The sequence below is a fragment of the Salvelinus sp. IW2-2015 genome, unplaced genomic scaffold (genome assembly GCF_002910315.2).
Source record: "Salvelinus sp. IW2-2015 unplaced genomic scaffold, ASM291031v2 Un_scaffold16393, whole genome shotgun sequence".
In the NCBI taxonomy this organism is placed as follows: Eukaryota; Metazoa; Chordata; class Actinopteri; order Salmoniformes; family Salmonidae; genus Salvelinus; species Salvelinus sp. IW2-2015.
In genome coordinates, this window is record NW_019957565.1 from 113493 (window position 1) to 141264 (window position 27772).

At 44.1% G+C, this 27772-nt stretch overlaps 1 protein-coding gene across 1 annotated transcript in view; it reads left to right on the plus strand.

Moving 5' to 3' along the window:
* Window positions 1–9376: 9376 nt before the first annotated feature.
* Window positions 9377–27772, plus strand: part of LOC112080595 (divergent protein kinase domain 2A-like) — a 35701-nt gene continuing 17305 nt past the window's right edge. The window contains exons 1-2 of the mRNA XM_070442635.1: window positions 9377–9442; window positions 17185–17488. Of these exons, the coding sequence (XP_070298736.1) occupies window positions 9377–9442; window positions 17185–17488 (370 nt within the window). The remainder of the gene's footprint in view (window positions 9443–17184; window positions 17489–27772) is intronic.

The window sequence follows — 27772 nt, forward strand, 5'->3', positions numbered from 1 at the left end:
CTCACTTTTTCCACTCTGCCTCTCACACATAACAAATAATGTTTGCTGCCAGCTTTGTCTTATGCCCCCCTTCTCTCCTACACACACACTACACAAGCTTCTCTCTGACTATGTTACTGAATCCCACGTCTGCATTGTGCCAGGAGGAGAGAAAAATGGAGAGGTAGAGGGGGGGGGGGGGGGGGGGTGATGTCTGTCTGCCAGGGAGACAAGAAGAGGAGTTGTTAAACTGTTGTGAGGTAGCTAGTTGCCTGGACCAGACTGGACTGGCTGCTGGACCAGACTGGACTGGCTGCTGGACCAGACTGGACTGGCTGCTGGACCAGACTGGACTGGCTGCTGGACCAGACTGGACTGGCTGCACCTTGAGGAGCTCTTTTGGCTTTAAACTTTAATGGCCAGAAAAATGCTAAACGAGGCACGCACACAAAGAGTGTCCGGTAGTCAAACCATGAAATCATCAGTCACTCAGTCTTGTTAACATACTCCAAACCAGACTAATGTTGCTATTTTGTAAAAGGCCCAAGTTGATACTAGCCAGATGGCCACTATTAGAGAACTACCTAGCAAGTTGACAAACTATTGAATTCACTCTCCATAATCCCATACTGTCAGTGCCAGCCCGTAGCCAAATGTTTAGCTAACTTTAGCATATTATCTAGTTAGCACAACATAGCTAGCTAAGGACACCCCGCTAACTCGGCAGCTAACACAGGAATCTGTTTCACGGAAACGAATCCATTGTGATTTTCATTATGCTAATGCTATCTACAGTGGTTAGCTAGCCTAGAGGAAGTATTTAGTGTTGTGTGCATTGCGTCTGTGCACTCAGCTAGCTACCTTGCATTGCATATTAAGTGTTTTGCATACCGCCCAAACAGATCCACAGATGATGTAATCTCTATTGCACTCCACACTGCCCTTTCACACCTGGACAGAAGGAACACCTATGTGAGAATGCTGTTCATTGACTACAGCTCAGCGTTCAACACCATAGTACCTTCAAAGTTCATCACTAAGCTAAGGACCCTGGAACTAAACACTTCCCTCTGCAACTGGATCCTGGACTTCCTGACGGGCCGCCCCCAGTTGGTGAGGGTAGGTAGCAACACATCTGCCACGCTGATCCTCAACACTGGACTCCCTCAGGGGTGCGTGCTCAGGCCCCTCCTGTACTCCCTGTTCACCCACAACTGCGTGGCCAAGCAGGACTCCAACACCATCATTAAGTTTGCAGACGACACAACGGTGGTAGGCCTGATCACCGACAATGACGAGAGCCTATAGGGAGGTCAGAGACCTGGCCGGGTGGTGCCAGAATAACAACCTATCCCTTAACGTAACCAAGACTAAGGAGATGATTGTGGACTACAGGAAAAGGAGGACCGAAGCACCGCCCCATTTCTCATCGACGGGGCTGTAGTGGAGCAGGTTGATGAGCTTCAAGTTTCTTGGGTCCACAATCAACAACAAACCTAGAATTGCGTTCCAAACAACCAAGCAGTCGTGAAGAGGGGCACGGAACAAGAGCCTATTCCCCTACAGGAAAGCAAAAACAGAGGTTTGGCATGTTCCTGCGGATCCTCAAAAGGTTTACAGCTGCAACATCGAGAGATTCAACACTGGTTGCCATCCAACTGCCTGGCTACCGGCAATTGCTCAGCCTCTGACGCAAGGCACTACAGGAGGGTGAGCGCTACGGCCTCTAGTACATTCACTGGGGCTGCTGCCAATAGTCCATTCCAAGACCTCTTAGGGCACGTATCGCGGTGTCAGAGGAAAAGGCCCTAATACCGTGATCTAAGGCCGGCCAGCACCCCCAGTCATAGAGACGGGTGTTGTCTCTTCGATACTAAAACCGCCTGTAGGCACAGCGAGTACGATCAGGAGTTGCCAAGTGGCGAAGTGAAGACAGGCTTCTCAAACCAGTTTTCTTACGCCCAGCAGGGACAAGAATAAACTCTCGTAGCAATTAATCAGAACTGGTACCTCGGACTATTTGCGGACTGTCGATCTGTAACCCCCCCCCCCCACCTCTTTTTACGCTGCTTGCTATCTCTCTGTTTATCAGATATATGCATAAGTCACTTTTAACCATATCTTACATGTAACCATACTACTCAATAAGCCATGAGCTGGAACGCGCGTTGTATGTATGTAGCCCCTTCTACCGTATATAGCTCTCCCTAGCTGAGGTATAAAACCTCTACTTACTGTGATATAGCCTCATACTGATTTATTAGGCTCTCTACTGTTAATACGCCTGTCTTTTACCTATATGTTTATGTATGTTTCTTTACGGACTCCTAATTGTTACACCAGATAATATACTTTTTTCGCTACTATTGGTTAGAAGTCGTAAGTATAGATGTTTGCATTTCACTGTAATGTGGTCTACCCTAACTTGATTCGCTCAGTTTATTGGCTGAAGGTTCACCCTGGTATTGCATTTCACTGTAAGGTCTACACCTGTTTATGCGGCATTTTCTACTGTAAGTCTACACCTGTTGTATTCGCACTCTTCACTGTAAGGTCTACACCTGTTGTATTTTCAGCATTTCACCTGTTAAGCGTCATACACCTGTTGTATATTCAGCATCTCTCACATGTAAGGTCTACACCTGTTGTATTCAGCATTTCACTGTAAGGTCTACACCTGTTGTATTCGGCAGTTCACTGTAAGGTCTACACCTGTTGTATTCGGCATTTCACTGTAAGGTCTACACCTGTTGTATTCGGCATTTCACTGTAAGGTCTACACCTGTTGTATTCGGCGCACGTGACAAATAAACTTTGATTTGAAGTGTGACCGTCTCATGACACACAACCGTGGCTCTACGGAGAAAATGCTCTCTTTTTTCCCCCCACTTTTTTCCGTCACTCCTGTTGGCTCAAAGTCAACTTGTTGGCCACTGACAAGCATTGCGATTCTACAAGTAGAAACGACAGGTTCGTCGCTGCCGGGTCAACAGCAGGTACCGCTTTTGTTCAAGCGAGAACAAAGAATGGCCTCCCACTGTGAGTAGTAGCTATCAGCAGTCTAACGGCAGTGAGATTCTCTGTGTTTCATGCTCTACACTAACAGTGTAGGAGTTGGAGAGAAAAGGCCAAGCGTTTAAGATGCTGACAGGGTACCAGACAAGAATCTCACCAGAACCCTTCAGTCATTACAGCATTTGTCAGGAGACTCATTTAAAGCCTATTTCAGTCACCGGACTGTGTCTAATGGGTGTTATTCTGTGAAGTGTTTTATTTTGATACACAGGTGTGCGTGTGGTACTCTGCTGTGTGATTTCAACCCCTGTGTTGCACTGGCTATGCCTGTCCTGACCTGTCCTGACCTGTCCTGACCAGTCCTGACCAGTCCTGACCTGACCTGTCCTGACCAGTCCTGACCAGTCCTGACCTGACCTGTCCTGACCTGTCCTGTCCAGTCCTGACCTGTCCTGTCCTAGCCGTGTCCTGTCCTGACCTGACCTGTCCAGTCCTGTCCTGTCCAGTCCTGACCTGTCCTGACCAGTCCTGTCCTGTCCTGACCTGACCTGTCCTGTCCAGTCCTGACCTTACCTGTCCTGACCTGTCCTGTCCTGACCTGTCCTAGCCGTGTCCTGTTTGTTGTGGAGGTTTCAGAGGTTTTGATGATGGAGAAAATACAGAAAATTCCACCCCACCCTGGTCTGGTTTATAACAGAGGACTGTTAGCTGCTGAACACACTGGGATGGCTGGAGGCTAACTGGTCTKGTTTATAACAGAGGACTGTTAGCTGCTGAACACACTGGGATGGCTGGAGGCTAACTGGTCTGGTTTATAACAGAGGACTGTTAGCTACTGAACACACTGGGATGGCTGGAGGCTAACTGGTCTGGTTTATAACAGAGGACTGTTAGCTAACTGGAACACACTGGTGGCTGGAGGCTAACTGGTCTGGTTTTATAACAGAGGACTGTTAGCTCTGAACACACTGGGATGGCTTGGGAGGCTAACTGGCTGGTTTATACAGAGGACTGTTAGCTACTGAACACACTGGCTGGTGGAGGCTAACTGGTCTGGTTTATAACAGAGGACTGTTAGCTACTGAACACACTGGGATGGCTGGAGGCTAACTGGTCTGGTTTATAACAGAGGATGTTAGCTACTGAACACACTGGCGGCTGGCTGGAGGCTAACTGGTCTGGTTTTATAACAGAGGACTGTTAGCTACTGAACACACTGGGATGGCTGGAGCTAACTGGTCTGGTTTATAACAGAGGACTGTTAGCTACTGAACACACTGGTGGTGGAGGCTAACTGGTCTGGTTTATAACGAGGACTGTTAGCTACTAAACACTGGTGGCTGGAGGCTAACTGGCTGGTTATATTTTTTTTGTGTGTGGTTGTCACATGTTTGTTGTGGTTTAATTTTAGGCTAGTAATTTTTATATATCCTTCAACACTGTGGTGTGTGTGGCGTGTGCGTGTGCGTGTGCGTGTGCGTGTGGGGACACGGTGTGTCTTGCTGGCTCTCGACCCGTTTCATTTCTCTTCCTCTGAGCAGGGCCAGATTCATTTCAGCCATGTTCTATTCCCCTAGGAAGGCATGGGGGGACACACAGGAGCCACAACACAGAGCCCAGGCCGAATGCTCACTATAATTAGCCTAATTATAGATTTCATATTTCATTTTGTTTCCTTTTTAGTTTTTAACGTATTCTATCTTCTTCTTGTGATCTTGTTTTGACTTAGACTAGCTAATGCGTCCTCTGTCAATGAGTAGATTGCTATGCCATGGGCTACTACTTACTACTACTACTACTACTACTACTACTACTACTACTACTACTGTTACTACTGTTTACTACTACTGCTAACTACTACTACTACTGCTACTACTGCTACTACTGCTACTACTCTACTTACTACTACTACTAACTACTACTACTACTACTACTGCTACTACTGACTACTACTACTACTACTGCTGCTACTACTTTTACTACACTACTTACTACTACTACTGCTACTACTGCTACATACTACTGCTACACTACTACTGCTAACTACTCTACTGCTATACTACTGCTACTCTAACTACTGCTACTACTGCTGCTACTAACTGCTACTACTGCTACTGCTACTATACTGCTATACTGCTACTACTACTACTACTACTACTACTACTACTGTTACTACTGCTACTGCTACTACTGCTACTACTGCTGCTACTACTGCTACTGCTACTACTACTACTGCTATACTGCTGCTGCTACTACTGCTGCTGCTACTACTACTACTGCTTCTACTGCTACTATTGCTACTACTACTGTACTGCTACTACTTCTACTACTGCTCTACTACTGCTACTGCTGCTACTGCTACTACTGCTGCTGCTACTACTGCTGCTGCTACTACTACTACTACTACTACTACCTGCTACTACTACTACTACTACTACTACAACTACTACTGTTTACTACTACTACTACTACTGCTACTTCTACTATACTACTACTGTTACTACTACGACTACGATGCTACTACTACTACCATATACTACTACTGTTACTCTCTACTACTACTTACTACGTAACTACTAACTACTGTTACTACTACTGGCTAACGACTGCTACTACTCTACTAAACTACTGCTAGCTACTACCGCTACTACTACACTACTACTAACTACTACTACTACTTAACACTACTACTACTACTACTACTACTACGCTACTACTACCACTACTACAACTGCTACACTACTACTACTACTACTGCTACTACTACTGCTCTACTACCACTACTACCACTACCACTACTACTACTACTACTACTACTACTGCTACTACCAACTACCACTACTGACTCCGCTACTGCTCTACTTGCTAATGCTACTACTACTACTATTACTACTACCACTGCTACTACAACAGCTACAAAAACCGCCCCTTTGTAGGCCAGATGCTGAATGTTATTGGGGGAGGAATTGCAGATCACTTGTATGCAGCAGCATGGAGTGAGGAATGTTTTTTAGTTTTTTGTCTGGCCATCTCTGTGCCAGAGACCTTCTACTGTGAAACCTTCTACTGTGAAACCCATGTGAAGTCAATGATCAGTGATCTCGAGCCCTTCAGATCAAGAACATCTCGGCTGTCCGTCATGATGAAATGTTGCTGCGTGATAATCATTTCAGTCACATCTTTGGTGTTTTATTCAGCTTTGAAGGCATTATTGTTGTTGAATAAGAAACCACGTTTACTCTTACTGTGTGTTTTGATTAAGATAGAGAGAGATCTGCCCCCCAAAAATGACACCATAACAAAATAGCCATGCAGTGCGACCAGCAATGATTATTTGGTACAACCAGTGTTTTTATTTGGTACAACCAGTGTTTTTTATTTGGTACAACCATTGTTTTTAATGTAATGGTCCCGTGTGGCTCAGTTGGTAGAGCATGGCGCTTGCAACGCCAGGGTTGTGGGTTCATTCCCCACGGGGGGACCAGGATGAATATGTATGAACTTTCCAATTTGTAAGTCGCTCTGGATAAGAGCGTCTGCTAAATGACGTAAATGTAAATGTAATTATTATTTTAAAAAATTATTATGTTGTCTAAAAAATGCAGAGAAAAGCTCAGTCTATAAGAGACACATTTCTGTAAGATGTTATATGGTTTTAATTTATTTAACAGAAATTTTAGTTGACAGTCATTCAAAATGAGGGGTTGTCCAGTGAAAAGTGAAAAAAAATATATATATATATATTGTAACAACTTCTTTAATGTTGAATATTTGAGACCATGTATATATTCATTTTTACTCTTGAAATAATGGTCAGAATTAAAAATGTATTTATTGTCCCACCAAATGACTTTTTTTAGGAGGTGAATTAAGCAAACGCTTAAAAAATATATATATTTTTACTAAAATAAATTTGTGACAAACCCTGAAAGTGCATAGGTAACATTCAAGGGAACATAACGCGTTTCAAATTAAATAGTTTTCCCTTTTGAAAACGTTATACTTCATTGAACTATGCAATGCACTCTCCTCAAACTATTTAGCCAACTTCTGGCCTGGTGTTTGATATGCGATGCGATCTCCTCAGTGTGGATCTCCGTCAGTGTGGACCAGTGTCCTGATGACAAGGCACACTTTTCTAGTTATGCCAGGCACAACCCGGCATCCTCAGCTCATTGTTAAGGATGTATCCAAATGAATGTCAGTAGAAAACAGCTACTTTGCTGTTATTCTGGCTGCAGAGGGCGTGACTGTGTTAGCCGTCAGTTAGCTGGCTCGCTAGCAAGGGATAAGAACGTTGCCAGCGACCATGGCAACGGAACATAAGGATTGAACGACTGGGTCGCGTCCTAAATATCAGACTAATCTAACGAACGACTGGGTCGCGTCCTAAATATCAGAACTAATCTAACGAACGACTGGGTCGCGTCCTAAATATCAGAACTAATCTTAACGAACGACTGGGTCGCGTCCTAAATATCAGACTAATCTAACGAACGACTGGGTCGCGTCCTAAATACCAGAACTAATCTAACGAACGACTGGGTCGCGTCCTAAATACCAGAACTAATCTAACGAACGACTGGGTCGCGTCCTAAATATCAAACTAATCTAACGAATGACTGGGTCGCGTCTCAAGCATCCAAAAGATGAGAAAATGTTTTATTTTCTGCCGGTAAATTTGTGCTTAGTATTGTTGTCTTTAGCGACTGTGGTGTAATAAGCAGGATAAACAGCTTTGCTGGCTCCAGGGGTAGTCGTCCATTATTTCCAAGGTAATGTTCAGAACGTCAGCTTTTATCTCTTATTTACTAGCTTTGTAAAGTACTGGAAGTAAAACACGTTGCTCCAGAGATCTCTGTGTAACTGTGCTGTATATCATACAGCTCTGTAGCAGAGAGGAAGGCTCTTTATCGATCGACTGGAGCAGGGAATTCTGTAAGCCAACACGGCACTCAAACCCGCCGTGTTACATGTCATTGGCAATTTTGGGGCTTTTCAACATTTCTGAATCTGAAACCCACAAACCACGACTTCTAGGAGATATGGGAGAGAGAATCAGTCCCTATGCATGCTTTACACCCTTCTCTTCCATCCCCTCCCTCCTTAACACATTTCAAAGGGCAGTGAAGAGGAGAGAAGCCTCAGAACCACATTGAGCCGTGTGTCCCAACCAGGACTCTCTCTTCAGTCTATTCTGAGTTAGATAACGTTTAGTGGATTTCATATTCTGCTCCTCCCAATGCCTTCCTGTTTATTCCCCACCACCTCCCTCGCTCTCCCTACTCTCTCCTCTCTGCTCTCCACCCTCCTCGCTCTTCACCCTCGCTCTTCTCTCTGCTTTTCTCTGCTCTTCACCCTCACCCTTCTCTCTGCCCTTCACCCTTGCTCTCCTCTCTGCTCTCCTCTCTTTCCCTTCTCTCTGCTCTCCTCTCTTTCTCTTCTCTCTGCTCTCCTCTCTGCTCTTCTCTCTGTTCTTCACCCTCACTCTTCTCTGCTCTTCCCTCTGCTCTCCTTCTCTCTCTTCTCTGCTCTTCCCTCTGCTCTTCTCTCTGCTCTTCTCTCTGCTCTTCTCTCTGCTCTTCTCTCTGCTCTCCTCTCGCTCTTCTCTCTGCTCTTGCTCTCTTCTCGCTCTCTGCTCTGCTTTTCTCTCTCTGCTCTTCCTCCCTGCTCTTTCTCTCTCTTCTCTGCTGCCCTCTCCTCTGCTCTTCTCTCCTGCTACTCTCTTCTCTCTCTTCTCTCTGCTCTTCCCTGCTGCTCTTCTGTCTGCTCTTCTCTTCTGCTCTTTCTCTCTAGCCCTTTCCCCTCTGCTCTTCTCTCCCACCTCTTCTCTGCTCTTTCTCTCTGCCTCTCCTCCTCCTCTCTCTTCTCTCTGCTCTCTTCTCTGCTCCTTCTCTCTGCTCTTACCCTCTGCTCCTCCTTCTGCTTCTTGCTCTTCTCTCTGCTCTCTGTCTTCTCTTCCTCTGCTCTTCTTCTGCTACTTCTCTTCTGCTCTCTTCTCTGCTCTCTTCTTCTCTGTCTCTCTTCTCTTGTCTTCCTTCTCTGCTCTCTATCCTCTCGCTTGCTCTTCTCTCCCTACTTCTTCTCTGCTCTTCTTCTGCTCTTTCCTTCTGCTCTTCTCTCTGCTCTTCCTCTCTCTGCTCTTCCCCTCTGCTTTCCCTCTGCTCTTCCTTCTGCTCTCTCTCTCTGCTCTTCTCTCTGCGCTTCTCTCTGACTTCCCTCTGCATTCTCTCTGCTCTTCTCTCCCTACTCTCCTCTGCTGCTCTTCTCTCTGCTCTTCTGCTCTTGCACCCTAGTCATGAAATATTCGTTTAATATTAGCAAAATAATTATATTAATTGGACCAAAAATCATGAATAATGGAAGTTTTCTTACAAGTGATATGGTTCAAGCAGTGAATTTTAATCTGCGAGAGAAGGGCTACCTGAGCCTTGGCAAACGCGACGCTGTACGTTACGTAGTGACACGTCACGATGCAACGTACAGCGTCGGAGGGGTCGGTTTTTTCATCTTTTATCAAATACTGTTAGTCCATTACCATGTCAATCAACGCTGAATCGGAAACGTAGTTACACCCTGGATTTTGATGCCAACGCAGTCACCTCAGTCCATTCGTTTTCAATTACAGCCTCGTTTGAATGTCGCGGTTACGCACATTTGTACGGAATGGGGTGAGTTTACGTTAACACTACAGGCTAGGCTAGGTTACCATATAAAACTACAGGCTAGGTGACCATATAACACTACAGGCTAGGCTAGGTGACCATATAACACTACAGGCTAGGCTAGGTTAACATATAACACAGGCTAGGCTAGGTGACCATTTAACACTACAGGCTAGGCTAGGTTAACATATAACACTAGGCTAGGTGACCATATAACACTACAGGCTAGGCTAGGTGACCATATAACACTACAGACTAGGCTAGGTGACCATATAACACTACAGGCTAGGCTAGGTTAACATATAACACTACAGGCTAGGCTAGGTGACCATATAACACTACAGGCTAGGTTACCATATAACACTACAGGCTAGGCTACCATATAACACTACAGGCTAGGTTACCATATAACCTACACTAGGTTAACATATACACTACAGGCTAGGTTACCATATAACACTACAGGCTAGGCTACCATATAACACACTACAGGCCTAGGCTAGGTTACCATATAACACTACAGGCTAGGCTAGGTTACAATATGACACAAATGACTGATTGGCTGAGAGAAGTTGATAAAAAAATATTGTGGAGTCTGTTTTGTTACTCTTCAATATAGTCTGTTGCTGTGTTATGGCTTTACACCCCCTGCTATGTTGAGGATAAAGAGTTACCTGTCTAACAGAACAAAGGGTGTTCTTTTAATGGAAGCCTTCCTACATAATCAGGTAGAATCAGGAATTCCCCGGGGTAGCTGTCTGTCGAGGCACATTTACTTTTTCCGATCTTTACAAAGCGTTGAGTAAAGTCAGTGTATCTATGTAACTCAGCAAAAAAAGGAAATGTCCCCTGTTCAGGACCCTGTCTCTCAAAGATAATTCGTAAAAATCCAAATAACTTCACAGATCTTCATTGTAAAGGGTTTAAACACTGTTTCCCATGCTTGTTCAATGAACCATAAACAATTAATGAACATGCACCTGTGGAACGGTCGTTAAGAAACTAACAGCTTACAGACGGTAGGCATTTAAGGTCATAGTTATGAAAACTTAGGACACTAAAGAGGCCTTTCTACTGACTCTGGAAAAACACCAAAAGAAAGATGCCAGGGTCCCTGCTCATCTGCAAGGAGGCATGAGGACTGCAGATGTGGCCAGGGCAATAAATTGCAATGTCCGTACTGTGAGGCGCCTAAGACAGCGCTACAGGGAGACAGGACGGACAGCTGATCCTCGCAGTGGCAGACCACGTGTAACAACACCTGCACAGGATTGGTACATTCCGAACATCACATCTACGGGTCAGGCACAGGATGGCAACAACAACTGCCCGAGTTACACCAGGAACGCACAATCCCTCTATCAGTGCTCAGACTGTCCGCAATAGGCTGAGAGAGGTTAGACTGAGGGCTTGTAGGCCTGTTTGTAAGGCAGGTCCTCACCAGACATCACCGGCAACAACGTTGCCTATGGGCACAAACCCACCGTCGCTGGACCAGACAGGACTGGCAAAAAGTGCTCTTCACTGACGAGTCGCGGTTTTGTCTCACCGGGGGTGATGGTCGGATTCGTGTTTGTCGTCAAAGAAATGAGCGTTACAACCGAGGCCTGTACTCTGGAGCGGGATCGATTTGGAGGTGGAGGGTCACATCATGGTCTGGGGCGGTGTGTCACAGCATCATCGGACTGAGTTTGTTGTCATTGCAGGCAATCTCAACGCTGTGCGTTACAGGGAAGACATCCTCCTCCCTCGTTGTACCCTTCCTGCAGGCTCATCCTGACATGACCCTCCAGCATGACCTTGCCACCAGCCATACTGCTCGTTCTGTGCGTGATTTCCTGCAAGACAGGAATGTCAGTGTTCTGCCATGGCCAGCGAAGAGCCGGATCTCAATCCCATTGAGCACGTCTGGGACCTGTTGGATCGGAGGGTGAGGGCTAGGGCCATTCCCCCCAGAAATGTCCGGGAACATGCAGGTGCCTTGGTGGAAGAGTGGGGGTAACATCTCACAGGAAGAACTGGTGCCGTCCATGAGGAGATGCACTGCAGTACTTATGCAGCTGGTGGCCACACCAGATACTGACTGTTACTTTTGATTTTGACCCCACTTTGTTCAAGGACACATTATTCCCTTTCTGTTAGTCACATGTCTGTGGAACTTGTTCAGTGTTTTGTCTCAGTTGTTGAATCTTATGTTCATACAAATATTAACAAATGTTAAGTTTGCTGATAATAAACACAGTTGACAGTGAGAAGACGTTTCTTTTTTTTGCTGAGTTTATGTAGACGACTCAACTCTGTACACGTCAGCTACCACAGCAACTGAAATGACTGCAACACTTAACAAAGAGTTGCAGTTTGGTTTCATAGTGGGTGGCAAGGAATAAGTTAGTCCTAAATATTTCAAAAACTAAAAGCATTTTATTTTGGGACAAATCAGTCACTAAAACCCTAAACCTCAACTAAAACTTGTAATAAATAATGTGGAAATTGAACAAGTTGAGGTGAATAAACTGCTTGGAGTAACCCTAGATTTGTAAACTGTCATGGTCAAAACATATTTATACAGTAGTAGCTAAGTTGGGGAGAAGTCTGTCCATAATAAAGCGCTGCTCTACCTTCTTAACAACACTATCAACAAGGCAGGTCCTACAGGCCCTAGTTTCTACCTTCTTACACACACTATCAATAAGACAGGTCCTACAGGCCCTAGTTTCTACCTTCTTAACAACACTATCACAAGGCAGGTCCTACAGGCCCTAGTTTCTACCTTCTTAACCGCACTATAAACAAGGCAGGTCCTACAGGCCCTAGTTTCTACTTCTTAACAACACTATCAACAAGCAGGTCTACAGGCCCTAGTTTCTACTTCTTAACAACACTATCAACAAGGAGGTCCTACAGGCCCTAGTTTCTACCTTCTTAACAACACTATCAACAAGGCAGGTCCTACAGGCCCTAGTTTTCTACCTTCTTAACAAGCACTATCAACAAGGCAGGTCCTACAGGCCCTAAGTTTCTACCTTCTTAACAACACTATCAACAAGGCAGGTCCTACAGGCCCTATTTTCTACCTTCTTACAACACTATCAAAGGCAGGTCCTACAGGCCTAGTTCTACCTTCTAACAACACTATCAACAAGACAGGTCCTACAGGCCCTAGTTTTCTACCTTCTTAAACAACACTATCAACAAGGCAGGTCCTACAGGCCCTAGTTTCTACTTCTTAACAGCACTATCAAAAGGCAGGTCCTACAGGCCCTAGTTTCTACCTTCTTAACAACACTATCAACAAGGCAGGTCTACAGGCCTAGTTTCTACTCTTCTTACACTATCAACAAGGCAGGTCCTACAGGCCCTAGTTTCTGCTTCTTAACAACACTATCAACAAGGCAGGTCTACACAGGCCCTAGTTTTCTACCTCTTAACAACACTATCAACACGGCAGGTCCTACAGGCCCTAGTTTCTACCTTCTTAACAACACTATCAACAAGCCAGGTCTACAGGCCCTAGTTTCCTTCTTCTAACACCACTATCAACAAGGCAGGTCCTACAGGCCTAGTTTCTCACTTCTTAACAACACTATCACACAGAGGCAGGTCCTACAGGCTCTAGTTTCTTAATTCTAACCTTTTAAACAACACTATCACAAAGGCAGTCGCTACAGGCGCCTAGTTTTGTCGCACCTGGACTACTGTTCAGTAGTGTGGTCAGGTGCCACAAAAAAGTTACAAAAATTACAATTGTCTCAGAACAGGGCAGCACGGCTAGCCCTTGGATGTACACAGTGAGCTAATATTAATAATATGCATGTCAATCTCCTGGCTCAAAGTGGAGGAGAGATTGACTTCATCACTACTTGTATTTATGAGAGGTATTGACATGTTGAATGCACCGAGCTGTCTGTTTGAACTACTGGCACACAGCTCAGACACCCCATGCATACCCCACAAGACATGCCACCAGAGGTCTCTTCACAGTACCACAAGTCCAGAACAGACTACAGGCACACAGTACTACATAGAGCCATGACTACATGGAACTCTATTCCACATCAGGTAACTGATGCAGCAGTAGAATCAGATTTAAAAAACAGGTATAAAAATACACCTCATGGAACAGCAGGGACTGTGAAGCAACACAAACACAGACATACATACATACACATGGATTTAGTACTGTAGATATGTGGTAGTGGTGGAGTAGGGGCCTGAGGGAACACAGTGTGTTGTGAAATCTGTGTAGGTATTGTAATGTTTTTAAAACTTTATAAACTGCCTTCATTTTGCTGGACCCCAGGAAGAGTAGCTGTCTGCTTTGGGGATCCTTAATAAATACAAATATTATATTGTACAAGCTAAACTAGTTGATATTACATTGCACATGCTAAACTAGGCTAGGTTATCATATTACACACTTGATATAACTTAATCTATTCCATTCACAGGCCTAGTTAGCTGACTAACTTAGCTGACTAACTAGGCCTGGAATGGAGGGAGGAATGGAGGGAGGAATGGAGGAAGAGAGATTGAGCAAAAGAGAGAGATAATTTAATGAGACGTAGCCAATCCAGTTCCTCAGTTGGCTGCCCAGTTAGCCATCTACAGCTGTAGCACACACTCCTCGTTTCAGGTGTGTGTGTGTGTGTGTGTGTGTGTTGTGTGTGTGTTGTGTGTGTGTGTTGTTGTGTGTGTGTGGTGTGTGTGTGTTTGCTTACTGCAATATTGAAGCTGCTTCTTCAAATACACACACACAGACAGACACACACACACACACACACACATAACAAGGACGGGGGCCGGAATCAAATTTGAAGAACCATTTCCCTGACAATGTTCATAATGACAACACAACATGGTGAATTACCAGCCCTGGTACTGATGCTCGGCTAACTGCCTATTTCAACTAGTATACAAAAAAACTAATTGTTTAACCAGCGTTTACCAGCTCAGTAACAACTCAAACCATCACGCTGTGCTGCTGTATCTGTGTATTATTAAAGCCAATACCAACACATCCTCAGTCTGTAATTACACTCCATTTGAATTTGTATTTATTATGGATCCCCATTAGTTCCTGCCAAGCAGCAGCTACTCTTCCTGGGGTTATTATGGATCCATTAGTTCCTGCCAAGGCAGCAGCTACTCTTCCTGGGTTTATTATGGATCCCCATTAGTTCCTGCCAAGGCAGCAGCTACTCTCCTGGGTTTATTATGGATCCCCATTAGCTCTGCCAAGCAGCAGCTACTCTTCCTGGGGTTTATTATGGATCCCCATTAGTTCCTGCCAAGGCAACAGCTACTCTTCCTGGGGTTTATTATGGATCCCATTAGTTCCTGCCAAGGCAGCAGCTACTCTTCCTGGGGTTTATTATGGATCCCCATTAGTTCCTGCCAAGGCAGCACTACTCTTCCTGGGGTATTATTGGATCCCCATTATTCCTGCCAAAGCAGCATACTCTTCCTGGGGTTTATTATGGATCCCCATTAGTTCCTGCCAAGGCAGCAGCTACTCTTCCTGGGGTTTATTATGGATCCCCATTAGTTCGCCAAGCAGCAGCTACTCTTCCTGGGGTTTATTATGGATCCCCATTAGTTCCTGCCAAGGCAGCAGCTACTCTTCCTGGGTTTATTATGGATCCCCATTAGTTCCTGCCAAGCAGCACTATCTTCCTGGGGTTTATTATGGATCCCCATTAGTTCCTGCAAGGCAGCAGCTACTCTTCCTGGGTTATTATGGATCCCCATTAGTTCCTGGACAAGAAGCACAGCTATCTCCTGGGGTTTATTATGGATCCCCATTAGTTCCTGCCAAGGCAGCAGCTACCCTTCCTGGGGTTTATTATGGATTCCCATTAGTTCCTGCCAAAGCAGCAGTTACTCTTCCTGAGGTTTATTATGGATCCCCATTAGTTCCTGCCAAGGCAGCAGCTACTCTTCCTGGGGTCCGGCAAAGTTAAGGCAGTTTATACAATTTTAAAACATTACAATATATTCACGACAGAATCAGTAAGTGTGTGCCCTCAGACCCATACTCCACTACCACATATCTAGAACACAAAATCCATGTGTACGTGTGTGTATAGTGCGTATGTTATCATGTGTGCATTTGTCTGTGTCTATGTTTGTGTTGCTTCACAGTCCCCGCTGTTCCATAAGGTGTATTTTATCTGTTTTTWAATCTGATTCTACTGCTGCATCAGTTACCTGATGTGGAATAGAGTTCCATGTAGTCATGGCTCTATGTAGTACTGTGCTTCTCCCATAGTCTGTTCTGGAGTTAGGGATTGTGAAGAGACCTCTGGTGGCATGTCTTGTGGGGTATGCATGGGTGTCTGAGCTGTGTGCTAGTAGTGGCCGACTTCTTATGGCTGGGGGAAGTATTTTGGATGAATCAGGTGCCCAGAGTAAACTGCCTGTTACTCAGTCTCAGAAGCTAATATATGCATAATATTAGTATATTTGGATAGAAAACACCCAGAAGTTTCTAAAACTGTTTGAATGATGTCTGTGAGTATAACAGAACTCATAAAAACCTGAGAAAAAATCCAACCAGAAAGTGGGAAATCTGAGGTTTGTAGTTTTTCAACTCATCGCCTATCGAATATACAGTGGGATATTGGTCATATTGCACTTCCTAAGGCTTCCACTAGATGTCAATAGTCTTTAGAACCTTGTTTGATGCTTCTACTGTGAAGGAGGGGGGATGAGGGCTCTTTGAGTCAGGGCTCTGGCAGAGTTCCATGAGCTGACCATGCGCGCGTCCACGTGAGAGAGTTAGCTCGCGTTCCATTGCATTTCTGAAGACAAAGGAATTCTCCGGTTGGAACATTATTGGAGATTTATGTTAAAAACATCCTAAAGAATGATTCTATACATCGTTTGACATGTTTCTACGGACTGTAACGGAACTTTTTGATCGCGACTCATGAATTTTGATTACTGGGCTAATATACTGATATACTTGGATTTGTAGTGTCAGCGTTTGTTGCTGGCATGTCATGCCTAAATTTCCTAATCTTGCCAATAAAAAAAATCATTAATGTAGTTGGCAATATCAGTGGGTTTTGTAATGAATGAGCCATCTGATTCAATGAATGACAGCCATTAACATTGACGGCCATTGGTGTTACTGTATTTGTAATTATAATGGACTGTTTTACTATAGCTGAGGGCTTCACACAAGCCAGGCATTGTCTACATACACATGTCATTTTTTCCCAATATATTTTTAGGGACTTTTTTGTGTTTTTCTGTGTTAATATCCCACCGACTTTGCCAATAATCAGGCACAGACTTCTACATTATCACTGTGTATTAATCTCCTCTTCTTTCCTCCTCTCTTCTCAAATGATCTCCATCCCTCCTATGTGTGTGTCCCCCATATCTCTTCATATGTTCGTCCTGCTTTAAATGAGAACAGGACTTCTTCCTTCAGAGCTTTCCGTTAGACGAGGATTCCAACCCCTCTTTCCTCCATACCCCTTTCTCCTAATAATCAACATCACTCCTTTCTCCCCTACAGAGTTTCCCGTCAGACGAGGGCTGGCCGTTCGCCAAGTACCTGGGAGCGTGTGGTCGCGTGGTGGCGGTGAACTACGTCGGCGAGGAGCTGTGGTCTTTCTATAACGCTCCGTGGGACAAGAGGGTTGACCTGGCCCGACAGCTGATGGACATCGCTGAGCAGCTCACCAACAACGACTTTGAGTTCGCCCTCTACCTGCTGGACGTGAGCTTTGATAACTTTGCCGTGGGGCCGCGGGACGGAAAGGTCATCGTGGTGGACGGTGAGAACGTCCTGGTGGCCGACAAGAGGCTTATCAAACAAAGTGAGTTGTTATTGGCACACCGCCGGGTGTGTGTGTGTGTGTGGGGGGGGGGGGGTCAAGGGTTATGGTTGCAAAGCTACCAGTAATTTACCAAAGTTACTGGAATCCTTGGAATCCAATTTTGGTGACTGATTTTTTACTTGACAAATGTATACTTTTTTGTCCATATTGTCCACGAATTTCTAGTGGATAGACCATATTGTTCACGATAAAATAGCCTGATTAATGAAAAGATGCATGTCATTTACAATGGAATTATTTTCAATTAGCCCTGCAACTCTTCCAATTATTGACATTTTTCATAACTACCACCAGTTTAGCACCAAAACATTTAAAACAAAGACATAAAAATGATATTTCATGCTGAAACCCTCATTTTAAACACCAATGGGATTCACTAAGTTGATGGTTTAAGTTTAGGATAATGTGTTACAGCTTTATCATTGTATTCTTATTTTAAAATCATATTATTTTATTATTTTACATGTGATAAGGCCACACGGAATGCCAGAGATGATTACGATGACCTGTGGTGATCTGAAGTACCCAAAAGGAAATTAAATATGAAATTTTAAATTTGCAACAAGATTTCAGTTTCCATTCGAAATTCAATGTATTATGGACAAACGTCTATTTTTGACGCGTTCATTCCGCGTGGTTCCCGGGTTCATTCCGCATGGTTACCGGGTGGTTACCGGGTTCATTCCGCGTGGTTACCGGGTTCATTCCGCGTGGTTACCGGGTTCATTCCGCGTGGTTCCCGGGTTCATTCCGCGTGGTTCCCGGGTTCATTCCGCGTGGTTCCCGGGTTCATTCCGCGTGGTTACCGGTTTCATTCCGCGTGGTTACCGGGTTCATTCCGCGTGGTTACTGGGTTAAAACCCGAAACCACTCAAAGGGTAACGGTTTAGGCATTAAGGTTAAGGGTATGGTTTGGGGAAGTCTTAAATCAAAAATAATAGAAAAATAAATGCTCTATTACCATCGGGTATCATCTGTATTCTCACGGTATGCTAGAGTGTTGTGATCTACGGTGGCCCAGTAGTCTGAGCAGCTTGCTTGGACTCCGAGCATCATGAGTTCGCGCCCAGTGCAGGGCTGAGGAAGACATATATCCACGTTGTCAGGACCTTTTCAAACGTCAAAAATCAACATCTATTTCCAGTGATCAGGCTGGATATATGAGGTCTCTAACAACAGTAGACTAACAACAGTAGATATGAGCCTTACTTCACTACATAACCACACTTCACTACATAAACACACTACACTACACTACATAACCACACTACACAACCACATTACATTACCACACTACATTACCACACTACACAGCCACACTACATTACACTGCCACACTATACTATCACACTACACTACCACACTATACTATCACACTATACTATCACACTACCACACTACACTACCACACTATACTACCACACTACCACACTAACACTACACACTATACTATCACCACTACTACCTACCACCTTACTTACCCCACACTATCTACTCACACTACACTACCACACTATACTATCACACTACACTACCACACTTACTATCACACTATACTACCACACTATACTATCACTAATACCACACACTTACCACACTACACTACCACACCTATCACTACCCACACTACACTACCACACTTACTATACACTCACTACCACACTAACTACCACACATACTACCACACTACCACACTATACTACCACACTATACTACACAATACATCCCACTACCAACACTAACTACACCCTACACACACTATACACATACTACCACACTATACCTACACACTATACCTACCACACTAACCACACTATACCACTACACTACCATCCACTATACTCCAAATACCACACTATACTCCACACTATACACCATACTACACACATCACACTATACTACCTACACTATACTACCACACTACCTCACACTATACTACCACATCTATACTAACACACTAACCACCACCTACACCACACTATACTACAACACTACACTACCCACACTATATACTACCACACTACCACACTATAACTACCACATACTACTAACACTATACTACCCCATACCTACCACACTATACTAACACTAACAACTACAACTACCACACTATACTACCACACCACCCACTATACTACACACTATCCACCACACTTAACTACCCCACTATACTCCACAACTATACTACCACACTACCACACTATGCCACACATATACCCTACCACAACTACCACCTATACTACACACATACTACCAACTACCCCACTACTACCACACTATACTACCACACTATACTACCACACTACACTACCACACCTACCACTATATACATATACTACACACTATACTATCACACTACACTACCCACCTATACTCCCCACTATACTACACACTACACTACACCACAACTACCCACTAACTACCCACATACTACCACACTATACATACCACACTACACCTGCCACACTACCACACACTATACTACCACACCAACACTACCAACCACACTATACTACCACACACCACACTACCACACTACTACACTATACTACCACACTATACTACCACAAGCTATACGCCGACACTATACTACCACACTACCCACACTATACATCTACCACTATCTACCACCACTATACTACACCACACTATACTACCACACTACTACCTACTACCACACTATACTACCACACTATACTACCCACTACCACTACTATAACTACCACACTATAAACCTACACAACTACCCACTATACACACACTATACTACCACACTATACTACCATACTACCCACTATAAACTACACACTATGCCACCACACTATACTACCACACTACCAACTATACTACCACACTACCACACTATACTACCACTATCCTAACCACACTATACTACACACTATACTCACCACACTACCACCACTATACACCACCACACACTATTACCACACTACCACACTATACTACACACACTATCACTACCACTATACTACCACACTATACTACCACACTACCACACCTATACCACCACACTACCACACTACCACACATACTACCACACTATACTACACACTATACTATCACACTACACTACCACACTATACTACCACACTAACCTACCCACAACTAACACTCACACTAACCACCACCTACCACACTATACTACCACCGATACTACCACACTATACTACCACACTACACTGCCACCTACCACTAACCACACCAACTACCACACTATACTACCACACCACACTACCACACTATACTACCACACTACCACACTATATCACCACACTATACTACCACAACATACTACCACATCACACTACCAACTACACTACCACACATACCACACTATACTACCACACTATCTGACACTATATCTACCACACTACTCACACTACACTACACACTATACTACCATATACCACACTATCTACACACTAACTACCACACTACCACCACCATACTATACTACCACGCTATATACTACCACACTACCACCACTATATACCACACTATACTACCACACCATAAACTACCTAACTATACTACCACGCTATACACACTTACTACCACACTATCACCACACTATACTACCACACTAACTCTCACACTATGCCACCACACTATACACCACACTACCACAATACTACCACACTACACTACCACACTATACTATCACACTATACTAACACGCTATACTACCACACTTACTACCACGCATACTACACACCATACTACCACACTACTCTACCACACTATACTACCACACTACCACGCTATACCTACCACACTATACTACCACACTATACTACCGCACTATACTACCGCACTATACTACTGCACTATACTACCACAATATACTACCACACTACCACACTATATACCACACTATACTACCACACTATACTACCACACTATACTGCCACACTACACCACCACACATAATACTACCACACTATACTACCACACTACCACACTATCCACTACACACTACCACACTATACACCACACTATACTACCAACTATACTACCACACTATCTACCGACTATACTACCACACTATACTACTTCACTATACCTACCACACTATCCACCACACTATACTGCCACACTATAACTATCACACTATACTACCGCATATACTACCACACTATATTCTACCACACTATACTACCACACTACCACACTTATACTACCCCACTATACTACCACACTATACTACCACACTATAATAACCACGCTATACTACCACACCACCCACTATACTAACCCACATACTTCCACATATCTAACCACACACGATACTACCCGCACTATACTACCCACTATACTACCCACTATACTTCCACACTATACTACCAAACTATACTTTGCACTATACTACCACACTATACCACCCCACTATACTTCCCACACTATACTACCACACTATAACCATCTATACTACCCCACTATACTACCAACTATATCCCCACATCTATACTACCACACTACCCCACTATACTACCACACTATACTACCACACTATACACCACTATACTACCACATCTACCACTATACTACCCACACACTACCACACTATACTTCCCACTATACTACTACACTACACACCAATAACTACACACTATACTACCACACACTTACACACTATACTACCACACTATACTATCACACTACTCTACCACACTATACTACTCACACTACACTACCACACCATACTACCCACTATACTACCGCACCACACTACATAACATATTTGACACGTGGATTAAACCTGTCTGATGTCAGCATGTGTTTCTCAACCTATCCTCTTGTCCTCAGTAGTGTCTCTGATCTAGGTTTGAGTTGGGAGAGGATCAGGGTGATAGTCATCTCTGTTAACCCACAACTCGAATCTTCAATTGGGTCAGATACATGAGCCGTACGTGGTAGAAATGGAGTCTCCGCCCACTCTAAAGGAAAACTCACCCCCCCCAGTTGAAGCGACGCTTTGTGATACGTCCAAATAACCATTGAAACCCAAAACATTGGACCTAACGCTGCGGCGGTATCTCACGTATTCCAGTCAGTCGTGACAGATGGTATAATGGTATAGTATCCAGAGATACTATACCATGTCCAACATTAGGCGATGGTACCTATGGAAAGATGGTACAGTTACCGTTCTGTTTGGGCTTTATGTCCAACATTAGGGCGATGGTACAGATGGTACAGTTTACCGGTTCTGCTTGGGGTTTGTGTCCAACATTAGGGCGATGGTACCTATGGAAAGATGGTACAGTTTACCGGTTCTGCTTGGGCTTTATGTCCAAACATTAGGGCGATGGTACCTATGGAAAGATGGTACAGTTTACCGGTTCTGCTTGGGCTTTATGTCCAACATTAGGGCGATGGTACCTATGGAAAGATGCTACAGTTTACCGTTCTGCTTGGCTTATGTTCAACATTAGGGCGATGGTACAGTTTACCGGTTCTGTTTGGGCTTTATGTCCAACATTAGGGCGATGGTACAGATGGTACAGTTTCCGGTTCTGCTTGGGCTTTATGTCCAACATTAGGGCGATGGTACCTATGGAAAGATGCTACAGTTTACCGGTTCTGCTTGGGCTTTATGTTCAAACATTAGGGCATGGTACCTATGGAAAGATGGTACAGTTTACCGGTTCTGCTTGGGCTTTATGTCCAACATTAGGGCGATGGTACCTATGGAAAGATGTACAGTTTACCGGTTCTGCTTGGGCTTTATGTCCAACATTAGGGCGATGGTACCTATGGAAAGATGGTACAGTTTACCGGTTCTGCTTGGGCTTTGTGTCCAACATTAGGGCGATGGTACCTATGGAAAGATGGTACAGTTTACCGGTTCTGCTTGGGGTTTGTGTCCAACATTAGGGCGAGTGGTACCTATGGAAAGATGGTACAGTTTTACCGGTTCTGCTTGGGCTTTATGTCCAACATTAGGGCGATGGTACAGATGGTACAGTTTTCCGGTTCTGCTTGGGCTTTATGTCCAACATTAGGGCGATGGTACCTATGGAAAGATGCTACAGTTTACCGGTTCTGTTTGGGCTTTATATCCAACATTAGGGCGATGGTACCTATGTAAGATGCTTCAGTTTACCGGTTCTGCTTGGGCTTTATGTCCAACATTAGGGCGATGGTACAGTTTACCGGTTCTGCTTGGGCTTTATGTCCAACATTAGGGCGATGGTACCTATGGAAAGATGCTACAGTTTACCGGTTCTGTTTGGGCTTTATGTCCAACATTAGGGCGATGGTACAGATGGTACAGTTTACCGGTTCTGCTGGGCTTTATGTCCAACATTAGGGCAATGGTACAGTTTACCGGTTCGTTGGGCTTTATGTCCAACATTAGGGCGATGGTACAGTTACCGGTTCTGTTGGGCTTTATGTCAACATTAGGGCGATGGTACAGTTTACCGGTTCTGTTGGCTTTATGTCCAACATTAGGGCGATGGTACAGTTTACCGGTTCTGTTGGGCTTTATGTCCAACATTAGGGCGATGGTACAGTTTACCGGTTCTGTTGGGCTTTATGTCCAACATTAGGGCGATGGTACAGTTTACCGGTTCTGTTGGGCTTTATGTCCAACATTAGGGCGATGGTACAGTTTACCGGTTCTGTTGGGCTTTATGTCCAACATTAGGGCGATGGTACAGTTTACCGGTTCTGTTGGGCTTTATGTCCAACATTAGGGCGATGGTACAGTTACCGGTTCTGTTGGCTTTATGTCCAACATTAGGGCGATGGTACAGTTTACCGGTTCTGTTGGGCTTTATGTCCAACATTAGGGCGATGGTACAGTTTACCGGTTCTGTTGGGCTTCATGTCCAACATGTACATTACTATGGAAGCGATGCACAGATCTAACTAGATTGAGATGACATGCTAACTTTGTCCCAGTTTGTCCTTCAAAAGTGATAACAGCAATAGATAAACCAAAGTGGAACAAACTTTCATATCTTGTCCATGCAGGAGCCATGTCACTAGTTTCCCCTCTAACGCCCCGGCTACACACACACCTCTCCCGCACTACAGCAGAGGGTGGGAAAGGCCTTTTAGATGTGTGCCCTGTAGACATCCTATTAAAATGATAAAACCACTGTCTGTGGGGGACTGGTGCCACCACTGTGCCCTGTGACAGATTGTGTGTGTGTGTGTGTGTGTGTGTGTGTGTGTGTGTGTGTGTGTGTGGTGTGTGTGTGTGTGTGTGTGTGTGTGTGTGTGTGTGTGTGTGTGTGTGTGTGTGTGTGTGTGTGTGTGTCTGCGTGGGAGAGAAGAGATGGGGATGGATGGTGACAAACACACACTGAGATAAAATGCTGGCCAAATACAAGGTCTGTCACCAAACAAAAGAGCAGATGGGCACTCACCGTGTGTGTGTGTGTGTGTGTGTGTGTGTGTGTGTGTGTGTGTGTGTGTGTGTTGTGTGTGTGTGTGTGTGTGGTGTGTGTGTGTGTGTTGTGTGTGTGTGTGGTACACAATGTAGCTTATACAGTGCATTATGGAAGTATTCAGACCCAGGAAGATCCTTTGACTTTGTCCACATTTTGTTACATTACAGCCTTAGTCTAAAAATGATTTAAAATATATATATATCTAAATCCTCCATCAATTGACACATAATGACAAAGCAAAAACTGTTTATTTTTTATTTTATTTTGCTAATTTAACTAAAATATTACATTTACCTAAGTATTCAGACCATTTACTCAGTGCTTTATTAAAGCACCTTTGGCAGCGATTACAGCATAGAGTCTTCTTCGGTATGAGTTTCTCCTATTCTTCTCTGCAGAGTCTGGGCTCTGGCTGGGCCACTCAAGGACATTCAGTGACTTGTCCCGAAGCCACTTCTGCGTTGTCTTGGCTGTGTGCTTAGGGTCGTTGTCCTGTTGGAAGGTGAACCTTCGCCCCAGTCTGAGATCCTGAGTGCTCTGTAGCAGGTTTTCATCATGGATCTCTCTGTACTTTTCTCCGTTCATCGTTGACTCGATAATCATTAGTCTCCCAGTCCCTGCCGCATGATGCCAAATGCCATGTTATTTTGCATTTATGTAAGCTTTGCACATGCCTTTGCATTCTCTCAACCAGCTTCACCTGGAATGCTTTTCCAATATTCTTGAAGGAGTTCCCACATATGCTGAGCACTTGTTGACTGCTTTTCCTTCACTCTGCGGTCCAACTCATCCCAAACCATCTCAATTGGGTTGATGTTGGGTGATTGTGGAGGCCAGGTCATCTGATGCAGCAGTCCATCACTCTCCTTTTTGGTCAAATAGCCCTTACACAGCCTGGAGRTGTCCTGTTGTCCTGTTGAAAAACAAATGATAGTGTCACTAAGCGCAAACTAGATGGGATGGCGTATCGCTGCAGAATGCTGTGGTAGCCATGCTGGTTAAGTGTGCCTTGAATTCTAAATAAATCACAGACAGTGTCACCAGCAAAGCACCCCCACGCCATCACACCTCCTCCTCCATGCTTCACGGTGGGAACCACACAGGCGGAAATCATCCGTTCACCTTCTCTGCGTCTTGTAAAGACAAGGCTGTTGGAACCAAAAACCTCAAATTTGGACTCATCAGACCAAAGTACAGATTTCCACTGGTCTAATGTCCATTGCTTGTGTTTCTTGGCCCAAACAAGTCTCTTCTTCTTATTGGTGTCCTTTAGTAGTGGTTTCTTTGCAGCATTTCAACCAGGAAGGCCTGATTCACACAGTCTCCTCTGAACAGTTGATGTAGAGATGTGCCTGTTACTTGAACTCTGTGAAGCATTTATTTGGGCTGCAATCTGAGGTGCAGTTAATTATAATGAACTTATCCTCTGCAACAGAGGTCATTCTGAGTCTTCATTTCCTGTGGCGGCCCTAATGAGAGCCAGCTTCATTAAAGCTCTTGATGGTTTTTGCAACTGCACTTGAAGAAACTGTAAAACTTCTTGAAATGTTCCGTATTGACTGACCTTCATGTCTKAAAGTAATGATGGACTGTCATTTCTCTTTGCTTATTTGAGCTGTTCTTGCCATAATAAGGACTTGGTCTTTTACCAAATACTGCTATATTCTCTATACCACCCCTACCTTGTCACAACACAACTGATTGGCTGTTGTTCAGGGACACATTATTCCATTTCTGTTAGTCACATGTCTGTGGAACTTGTTCAGTTTATGTCTCAGTTGTTGAATCTTATGTTCATACAAATATTTACACGTTAAGTTTGCTGAAAATTAACACAGTTGACAGTGAGAGGACGTTGTTTTTTTTTGTTTTTTTTGCTGAGTTTATATATATTTCAGTGTGTGTGTGTGTGTGTGTGTGTGTGTGTGTGTGTGTGTGTGTGTGTGTATACTCCATTTAAGAACAACCAGAGCTGAGACGGAAAGACACTTCCACCTGAGGTAAAATCTTGTCTATTTAAATAGAGGCTGATTTGATTTTCAACCCCCATCATGCAAACAGCTTACGCAGGTATCTGGTTTCCTGCCACAATCACACCGTCTACGTGTAGTAGGGTCAGTGTAGCTAATATATGCACATAACTTTTTTTATTTTATTCTTCAAGCTGTTGGTTGTTGATTATTGCTAGACCGCCATTTTCAAGTCTTGCCATAGATTTTCAAGCCGACTTAAGGCAAGACTCTAACTTGGCCACTCAGGAACATTCAATGCCGCCTTRGTAAGCAACTCCAGTGTAGATTTGGCGTTGTGTTTTCGGTTATTGTCCTGCTGAATGGTGCATTGGTTTCCCAGTGTCTGTTGGAAAGCAAACTGAACCAGGTTTTCCTCCAGGATTTTGTTCAGTTTATTTTTTATCCTAAAAAGCTCCTTAGTCCTTGCCGATGACAAGCATACCCATACCATGATGCAGCCATGCTTGAAATATGAAGAGTGGTACTCGGATGTCCAGCAACATTAATACAGTTTTATCCAATTTAAAATATTACACGACATTACATTTCATAACACTCTTCACAACACATTACTRTCACATATCTACAATACAAAATCCATGTATCTGTGTTTGTGTTGCTTCACAGTCCCCGCTGTTCCATAAGGTGTATTTTATCTGTTTTTAAATCTGATTCTACTGCTGCATCAGTTACCTGATGTGGAATAGAGTTCCATGTAGTCATGGCTCTATGTAGTACTGTGTGCCTGTAGTCTGTTCTGGACTTGTGGTACTGTGAAGAGACCTCTGGTGGCATGTCTTGTGGGGTATGCATGGGTGTCTGAGCTG